Below are 10,023 nucleotides of genomic sequence, written 5' to 3'. Positions count from 1 at the left end.
TAAAAAATTAACTTTTAGTCGTTGAAAAGATTTGCATAATCATAATAGTCATTTTATTTTCATTCTTTGCAATAATATATTTCTATTGCGGCAGAATGTCTGATTAGGTCAAAAATCAATTCATGCGGAGAAAATAAAAATGGAAAAAGGAAAATAAATATTTATGTGAAGATTCTATAACTTTACAGACGATATTGATAGTAAATTTCTAGATAGGAATTTGAGGCTTTTTATACTTGAGTTCTTTAATTTATAAATCTGCGCAGAATTGTTAACTAAGTTTGGATTGTCCGTTTGATTAAAACTTGTCTCTACGTTTGTATCCCAGATAGAAACTATACCACTATTAGTTGCAGATGCAATGACACGGCTCCCAAATGAAAAATCAAGCGATTTAACAAACGTTTGTTTTTTTGAATCTATTGTATCATTTGGGAATTGACAAAGCTGATAAAATTCAGTAGCTCTATTAGAATTGCACAATTTACGAATATCCCAAATTGGTACTATAAGCTGGTTTTGAGAATAAAAGCGAGTAGCTTGATTATTAATTGAAGAGGAAGCTAACAAATATCCATTATGGCTGAATTTGACCTGATTAATAATTCCTGACATAACTTTTCTGTTATGAATTGTGCCTTCCTTCTTTCCTGTACGTACATCCCAAATAATAATTTGATTATCGCTGCCACCAGTTACAGTAATAGAAGAGTTTGGATGTATTGACACCGATCTAACATCTCCAAAGTGACCTGTAAATATACGAATTGGATAAGTCCTTGATGTACACCATAATCTTGCACTTTGGTCGCTTGAGCCACTAATAAAGGAAATCCCGTGATCATCCCAGCTGAGATCCCAAATACAAGAATTTGTTGAATGTCCAGAGAATGTAACTAGTTGATATAAAGTGGGTTCTTGATCTTTGGTAATAATTGAAAGTTTAATAATACTGTCGATTCCAGCAGATAATAAAAACTCCGGATTCCATGGGTGAAACCTTACACACTGTACTCTATTTCTATGGATCCATATAGGTTCAATCTTTGATTCCGGATTTTCTATATCAAAAACTTGTATACAGCCATCATCGGTACAATATGCGCCAACTTCATGGTTATGTGAAATATTCATGTCAATTATTTCATTACAATTTGAGCATTCCAAACTGCTACAAATTATAGAGGGAAGATGGGTAGAATCAACAAATTTTCGATTTGATACTTCTTCATATAAATGTTTTTTATATTTAAACGTAAAAGAGTTGTTTGAATCGTTAATGGGATTGAATTCTATTTCAACGTTTTTAATTTCTTCTGTAATTTCGTCATCAAATCGATTAAATTTGGATTTTTTCATTTCATTTTCTTTGGAAATTATTCCACTGTAATTCTCAGGATGAAGCCCCCAGTTGATAATAGAATTACTTTGGGAATAGCCTTTACCTGACATATCAGTTTCAAGTACTTTTGATGCATCTTTTGCAACTACAGATATGTCGCCATAAGTATTGTTTTTTTGGTTATTTTTTGAGTTAAATTCAATGAATAAGGAGTCTTCAGAATAAAGCTCGCCAATCTGAAAATTCCCAACTTCCTTCAAACAACCCAATTCTTCATTTCTGCTGGTAAGCGTAACGTCATTATTATTTGTCTTGTGATCAAAAGCATGAATAACCAATTTCTCTTGCATAATTCCTAAAATTAGAGTATCACAATGGGACAATAAGAAGTTATTCAATAATGAAATAGATGTTCGGTTTAGGATGATATGAAATTTCGATCCAAAAAATGGTTTCAACAATTCTGCATTTTTTAAATAACCCAAATCACTTGAATTTCTTAATAATGTGACAGCTTCTCTATATTTAGATAGCGAAAAATCATCTGAAAACTTATTTAAGAAGTTTCTATATCTCTCAATAGATGAGTTCTTGTATAAGATATAGCAGATATTAACAAAAACAATAAAACAAACAGAAATGAGTTCTTCTCGAACAGAAGATAGCGAATTCAGAATCCAATTTCTGAACTTGGAATATTTATCCGAAATCACTTGAGTGTCAATATTATCTATTTTCCTAGTAAAATTAATTAAATTTTCAACTTCAGAATCAGTCATCTCGTTCTCAAGAGAATTAATTTTTAATTTTCTATCATTTTCATTCATTTCAAATAGCAAAGTATCAATTGTCTCAATATACCCATTTTTTCTTAAGTATTTAATAACTTGTGTAATACTACCATCATTTTCAACACCATTTTGAGTATGAGGCACAAACGTTTTCATTAAACTAATATTATTGTTAACCATTTGATTAGTGTAAGTTGAAGATTGAGATGATATTTGCTCAGAAGAACTTTGATTTTGAGAAGAAATTTGTCTTTGAAAGTTTTGAAATACATTATTATTAAGAGAATATTGTTGATTTGACATTTTTTTATATCAAAAAGCAATAACCCTTTATTTCATTAACAATTCAACAGATAATTCTACCCATAAATATTCAGAATATGTATAAATTTAATCAAAAAAAGCCAAGAACTACTAGGAATGATTGTTTGCGTAATTTTCGCCATAAATTGATTTTTTGCGGTTAAAAAAAAAACTGATCCGAAAAATTATATAATTACTTATATTTATATTTATAATAACTATATAGTTATTATAAATAATCCAATAACTCGGGTCTATGGACGGGTGTAAACACTATAAATCTAGGTGCAGAATTATTGCACCATGCTGTAATAATGAATATTGGTGTAGACATTGTCATAATGAGAGCCAAGAAGACCATCACGAGGTTGATAGATTTAGCATTAAAGAAGTGGTATGTAGAAGATGTAATAAGCGTCAGCCAGCAAGTAACTCTTGTATTAATAGCGCAGAGTGTGGCGAAAAATCTGGTAAAAAATGTGATGTAACTCAATTTGCCAAGTACTTTTGTAGTAAATGCAACCTTTGGGACGACAATGGAATAGAAAAAAATGTATTTCATTGTGATGAATGCGGAATTTGTAGAGTGGGTGGTCAAGAATCTTACTTTCACTGCAAAGTTTGTTGCATGTGCTACCCACTGAGCATTAAAGAAACCCACAAATGCATTGAGAATTCATGTAGACGCCCATGCCCCTTATGCTTAGAAGATCTATTTTATTCAATAAAAACTGTGTCAATTTTAAATTGTGGTCACACAATACATGAGGATTGTTTACTTCTACTAGGAGAAGCAAAGGGGCTAACCAGCCTACGTTGTCCAATTTGCAGTAAGTCCTTGGGAGACAATTCTCAGATATGGAATGAAATAGATAAAATGATCGCCGAATCCCCAATACCTGAGGAATCCAAGGAACTTGTAAATATATTTTGTAATGATTGCAATATTAAATGTAATACCTATTCACACCCTTACGGGCTTAAATGCCAAACATGCGGAGGATACAATACGAGGTTAGAAGATTGAATAATTCGTAAGTGCTGGTTCAAAAATTTAACATTAAAATGCCAGAGTTACATAAATTATAACAAAAACGGTTGAATGGAATGCAATGGCATAATAACTGATGTCTCCAAATGGCTTCCGAAATCCAGTCTAAAGCTTCGTTGCAGCCCAACCCTGTATATGCAGAGACTCCAATAATGCCGTAGTCCCAGGCTTGGTCTTCAAACATACTTGCGATATCCTCAATTTTTAGCTTTGCTGCTAATTCTCCAGGAGCTAATGCGCCGATTATATCTTGCCTTGTTGCAATAATTAATATAGGAGTTTGTTTGTTTGCTTTCTTTAATAATTGCATCAACAGCCTCCTAGCAAGAGGTATTCGACCATGGTCGCTTGAATCAATAAAAAACAAAATTCCATCAATATTACTATTATCTTCATCATTTATAGTATCTTTACCAATAATTTGCATTTTATCTTTACCTTTTTTTTTTACAATGCATCCATTTTTATCAATCTCGTTTCTATTTTTGATTTTTAAAGTACAATTATAAGAGTTATCGGATTGGGAAAAAATGTCCTTATCAACAATATTCAGTACACAATTTTCTCTTTCAATTACAGCTGAATAAATGTTTTCAGTTGTTGCTGAATCTACATACCTACCTTTTAAATGTCTGAGTAGGAATGTTGTTCTACCTGATGATGCAGGCCCTGTCAATAAAATATTAAAACAACGAGAATTGCATTTTCCAAGAAAATCAAATGAGAATAAACTCTTCATAAGAAGGAAAGAATAGGAAATGCTACCTTCACACAACCTTGAAATTTTTTTTTTTAGCAATCTAAAATGCTTGTCCACATGAAAATAAACTGCGGTAGTGCTTTGTTAGAAAAAAAGTTATTTTATCAAAAAAAAAAAATTAAAGAGATATACTAAATTAATTTATAATTTTGTCTAAGGTTAGTGTAGAAGCGATCTACTTCTTAAATATTCTCAGTGGAGAAGAGGTAAAAACCTTAAATTTGCTTTGTAGCTTATCACCCTTGTAAGATTCGAGATTTCTTTCACAAAATGCGTTTGTAGATTCTAATCCAATAGATCTCAAAATATTCTGGCTCTGGGGCCTATCTAAATTTTGATTAGCTACTAACGTAGGAGAAAATGTGTTAAATTTCTTGGATTGCTGGTTTATGTTAACAATCCTCGTTTCTTTCATCTGCTTCTTATTTTTAACCATCCTTTTAAGAATTCCCGTTTCTTCTCCAAAAAAATTATCTTTGTGTATTGACTTAGTTGTTGAAGAATAAATAACAACTTTGCGTGGTTGTTTTCTATCAGTGTTTGATAATTCATTTTTATTGATTTTGCAATCGTAAACTTTTTGTATCACAGATTCTAATGACGATATACGTGAAGAAGATAACGAAGAATCATTAGATAGATTATTCTTACAGTTTAAAATTTTTGTTTCTTCCTTATTTATATTTACCTCATAATTTTTTTCAAGAGTAGAATTAATATTTTTCTTGCAATTGGAACTAGACTCTAAGTTTGATTCGTTTTCATGTAAAATAGAATTCAAAGATTCATTATTTTTTGAATCCAAAATACCTTGAATATTGCTTCCAAGAATAAATGGGTCATAATTAGATTTGCAATTCATTTGGTAATTTACGATCTGATTGCAAACTCCATTCTCAAGTAACTCAATAGAAACTGCAAGTATCCTTTCTACTACATTCAATTTTTTGTTTGTGCTTGAATTAATACATGAAGAATTAAAACCTGAGTATTGATCATCGCTATTGTCTCTTTCCCAGTTGAGTTGTTTCAAGTCAGAATGATTTGGATTCTCCAATGACCTTCTTAAAATACCTATAATTAGCAAGATACATTGTAATGGGTGAATAATGGAACTTTCAAAATCTCTATTTAGAGTAGAACTATTCAGCAAATTTCCATGGTAAATACAGCAATGAGAAAAATGCCATAATAGGCGAAATAGATACTCGGATTCATAGTTCAATCTCAAAAATGAATATTTCTCATACAACGACCTATGAAGAACCATGTAATTCGTTGGAGACATACCCATATATATCCTATCACGATATTGTAATTGGTTTATGATTAATAGCGGGTCATGTGAATCTAAAAATACAGATTCCCAAGTTAAAGGTAACTCGTTATTTGCAGATTTTTCAATCAACCCTTCACATCCGTCAGAAGAATTTTTTTCACTATTATCGTATTTAATAGCGTCTAAGGAGTCATCTATTACAATAATTTTTCCTTGGAATGATCTCATTATTGTTTGTTCTGGAGACTCGATTTCATCGTGAAGCTTCTCAATTTTATTGCTATCAACTTCCGGTATTTCCTCGTAATTAAACTCATCCGTATCAGCAGATTGGTTAATTTGATCAAATCCCATGTTTCCAAAGATTGGAATTGTCTCTAAAACATTATCAGAAGTCGAATGTATTAATTCATTTGTTTTTTCATGACTTGGTTTTTGATTTTCAGTGCGTTGTCTCCCTCTGAAAGTCTGGCTGATACCAGGCAAGAAAAGATCAGGAGTTATGAAATTAATTTGAGACATAAAATTAGAAAATGAATCAAAATCCCTTAATATTTCTTCCCAATTTAATTGGTTGCTTTGTAATAAAAAGCTGTTTTGCGTATTTGTTTGAAAATCTAAATGTTTGTTTTTCGTATCACTACGAATTTTTAAACCATCTGTTATTTTTATTGATGAATTTATCACAATCATTAAATTACTAAAAATGTTGTTACATATATCTGGATGAATTAAACTGTTAATTTGATTTTCCTGAAATTCATTTTTTGAATTAGTTTTCATGCTATCAATCCATTCATCTCTCGTCTTTATCTTTGTTTTAATTATTCTAAACATAATTTCTAAATTTACGAAACTTGGCAAATAAAATGGAACCAATAAATTGATGAAGTCATTACTATTGATATTTACCTTTTCGTGGTTCAAAAATAACCTCTGAAGATAGTGTTTTGAATTTGTTTCGAATAGCTTAACGAAGAATTCGCACCATCCAAAGGGAATCCAGTTCCCAAAACCTGTGATTAATGCAAGCTTCTCAATCTTTGGCCTTGTATTTGACAAAAGAAAATGTTGTAAACTTGAAAACGAGAGCTCTTCTAAAAGGCACTTCGTTTCCAATTGATTCATTGGGTCATTAAAAAAGTCTATATTCGTGTATTTTTGAGAAATGAGTAACTCTCTATATTTAGTTGATTTATTCAATTTAATTAGATTATATACGTGAAACCTATAAATATTTCTAACAATCCATTCAGCAATTGGTTGGAAAAATGGCTTTGGGGGCACATAAATTGGTACAATTATGTAATAAGGTGGAGGAAAACTGTTAGATATAGGATAATTATCCAATAATCTTACTGCCAGCCTGCCACATACTCCATCAATATTTTTTAGTTGAATATAAATATTACCTATTGTAATACCTTCTAAAACCCATTTATCAGAGTCAGGATCATATAAATAGATAGAATTCATAAATAATGTTGGAGTATATAAATAATAAAGCCTTCTAACCCACATAATGACTGATAAAAACGTATCATTACCATTTTTTATGAATGAAAATTCACCTTGTTTAAGTTTTTGCAGTATTATTTGGAAAAATTGATAATATTGATCAAATAAATAGCAATAAAGATTCGTAATTGGCCAGAAATTTAAAAGCAACTCTTCATTTTTTATGAAAGATCTGAAATTTAGCCTCTCCATTCGATTCCTACATTCCATTCTAAATACACTTGGGTTGTTCAAAATAACATTTCTTTTCCTAAAATTGAGCTTATGGCTTTTTTCAAATGCATTATTATAAATTGAATAGACATTTGTATTGATATTGTTGTAAGAAATGCATTGTTTAATATTTTTATGAAATATATTATTTGAACTGATTATGTTTGAATTAACTAATTTATTGTAGCATTTGAATTCTTCGTTAGAATAATCATCGCTTTGATTTGAGTCGGCATCACTATAAAATCCATTGTCATAATCACTATTATTTTCAAATTCATCTTCCCCTGATGATGAAAGGTAAATACTTGAAGAAGAATTCGTTTTAGAGATATTTTCTTGTGAATGCTTGATATATTCCCCTGCCTCACCATTTAGCCAAATATATTTAGGTGCAAAATCGCCCTCCAAATAAATCATATTTTTCTGGCTATGAATAGTAGAGCTTGTATCTTTCTTGTTATTTCCCCAAAACGGTAGAATTGATTTTATATCTTTTGGCCCAATAATTCTAATATGATTGCCTTCATCATCAATATTGTTGTTAGAAGTATCGTTAGATTTTTTTTCTCCTGGCAAACAATTGTCTTTGGACACTTTAACATTTGTATTTCTAGTAAGATAAACATCTAAAATAGTTGGTCTAAATGGGTTCAATTTACTACTATATACCTTATTAATATTTAACTTAACTTTCTTTCCATTTCTAATGGAACCATGATCAAATATTGGGAGAGTATTCGGCAATACAAATTTATTAATAAATTTCTGAATTGGTTGAATTATATCAACCTCTATATCGAAATAGTGATGATTTGCATCTTTTGGGAAATGGCAACTTCTTAAATGAATGTGGTAATTATTGTACATCTCAAGGCTACCATGCCAATTGAATAACGAATCCTTCTTCCCATGAATCCACAAAACTGGGCAGGAACAGTCCATTATTTCAGATTGAATGTTCCATCTTTGTGAAATTAAAAACCGGCCTATTTTCCCTGCTAAGCTCTCTGCTGCGTGCTTAATGCTTTTATATGGGCATTGCAAAACTAGTCCTCCCAGTTTCTTTTTTCGTTCATTCAAAATTTTTGCCTGGCGTGTACTTGGTCCAGTTCCAATTGAGCATCCCCATAAAATTATATTTTCTATAGGCCAATTTAATTCTTGTGTTGCGAAATTTAAAAGTATATTCATACACTGGTCAACGCTTGACTCATCAGACCTACCCTCATATTTTCCATATCCTGGATAATCAAAAAGCAACATGTTTACTTTTAATCTCTCACTTACATAATGTAATCTGCTGTGTATCTCACCAATATCTACTCCATTTGCATGCGCATAAATAACCAAAATTTTTGAATTTGATCTCGGAGCAAAAAAAAAACATGGTATTTTTTTGTCCGCATCTATTGGCCCAGGTATTAAAATTGTTTCTGGATAAGAAGTGATATCATATGAGGAGTATGTTCCGGGGAACATTGCGACATCCACAAACTTTTGAATTACCATCTTATTGTATTCTGAAATTCTCTAATTTTTTTTTTGTTTGCATTATATAGATTTAGGAAAAAGTTGTACAGTAAATATGTTTTAATTAATATTCACTAGTCCGCACGCTTAAACAAAGTTTTAATGAACCCGAAGTTGAAAAATTTTGCTAGCTTAAGTACATTATGATTTATTCTCCAGTGATTAACCGTACACAAATTCACAAATTCTCAGACTCGCTTTTTACCCGCCTATAATTCCGAATAATTGTATAATCTATAAAGAAAAATTCTTCCAAAACAAACAACTTATACTTACTAAATTGAATATAAATCCTGTGCAAGCGAGCACGTTTTGTTAATTTTATATTAACAATTTTTTCTCGTTTCATTAGACAGAATTTCCAGTAATGCATGTATGCAGCCATTAGGCGGCGTGGGGAAAATTGTTGTATGTCTCCCGCGTATAAATTCTCAAGTTCCTTAAAATATTGATTGGTAAAATGGCCAACACCTATAACAGTAAATATCTATTAAAAACAAATTATAAATATTATCTCTATTATTCTGAAGTGCTTCATATAGAATGGTAATTAATTTGCATTGAATTACTAATATCTAGATTTACTGTGTTTTCGAATGTTTGTATACATTAATCAAATTGATTCAAAAACCACTAGTTATGCTATATAATTCTTTACCATCTGATCTTAAAGAAGTCTTTAGCCTTCTAATTAACTCTTTCAATGTCTCCGGTGTCTATTATTCATTCTTGTTTGAACGCCTTTGTTAATTTTAGGTAATTTAATCTCATGCTGAAGTGGCAACTCCTCACCGTTTGTAATTAGATCATATAAGTGCTATTCTTAAGTTTTTTTTGAGAGATATTCTTGCCATTGTTTTTATTCAAATTAATTTGATTTTTAATGATTTTTTATCAGAATTTAATAAGTTAATTTCAAATTGGGTTTAGCACTTTCATCTCGATAGAATGGCAATAAATTTCGGTTGTCTATCTTCTTATTTTTGTTAGAATCGGAAAAAGATCAAAGTATTGTTAATTTTGATGATCCTTGGAGTCTATTATCAAACATTTTACACCTGAAAAAAGATTCACAAATATAATTGTCTTTATTATTTAATTGGTATTTTTGAAAATAAATGCTCATCAATTTCAACATCTTGCATATCCGTTAAGTTATATATGGATTATTTTCAATTTTATTCAATGTAATACATATATGGTTTTAAAATTCAATACTACTTGCATAATTAT

The 10,023-nt window shown here is 30.4% G+C and overlaps 4 protein-coding genes across 4 annotated transcripts; 1 reads left to right on the top strand and 3 right to left on the bottom strand.

Moving 5' to 3' along the window:
• Positions 1-174: 174 nt before the first annotated feature.
• Positions 175-2,436, bottom strand: cgd1_2600 (transcription factor TAF5p, TBP associated protein involved in transcription; the record flags this gene model as incomplete). Its single annotated transcript, XM_628086.1, has 1 exon — positions 175-2,436. One exon carries the CDS (start codon positions 2,434-2,436, stop codon positions 175-177), a length of 2,262 nt encoding a protein of 753 aa, XP_628086.1.
• A 256-nt stretch (positions 2,437-2,692) lies between these two features.
• On the top strand, positions 2,693-3,463 carry cgd1_2590 (PGPD14 protein with at least one predicted RING finger, possible plant origin; the record flags this gene model as incomplete). Its single annotated transcript, XM_628085.1, has 1 exon — positions 2,693-3,463. One exon carries the CDS (start codon positions 2,693-2,695, stop codon positions 3,461-3,463), a length of 771 nt encoding a protein of 256 aa, XP_628085.1.
• A 19-nt stretch (positions 3,464-3,482) lies between these two features.
• On the bottom strand, positions 3,483-4,226 carry cgd1_2580 (Arl1p/ARF like GTpase involved in vesicular transport; the record flags this gene model as incomplete). The annotated part of the gene is made up of 1 exon (XM_628084.1): positions 3,483-4,226. One exon carries the CDS (start codon positions 4,224-4,226, stop codon positions 3,483-3,485), a length of 744 nt encoding a protein of 247 aa, XP_628084.1.
• A 196-nt stretch (positions 4,227-4,422) lies between these two features.
• On the bottom strand, positions 4,423-8,769 carry cgd1_2570 (possible conserved eukaryotic alpha beta hydrolase; the record flags this gene model as incomplete). Its single annotated transcript, XM_628083.1, has 1 exon — positions 4,423-8,769. The coding sequence occupies one exon, from the start codon at positions 8,767-8,769 to the stop codon at positions 4,423-4,425; it is 4,347 nt and encodes a 1,448-aa protein (XP_628083.1).
• Between the last annotated feature and the right edge of the window lie 1,254 nt (positions 8,770-10,023).

Source organism: Cryptosporidium parvum, chromosome 1 (genome assembly GCF_000165345.1).
Source record: "Cryptosporidium parvum Iowa II chromosome 1, whole genome shotgun sequence".
Taxonomy (NCBI): domain Eukaryota; phylum Apicomplexa; class Conoidasida; order Eucoccidiorida; family Cryptosporidiidae; genus Cryptosporidium; species Cryptosporidium parvum.
The sequence above is the reverse complement of the archived record's forward strand: the minus strand, read 5'-3'. Positions and strand labels throughout refer to the sequence as shown.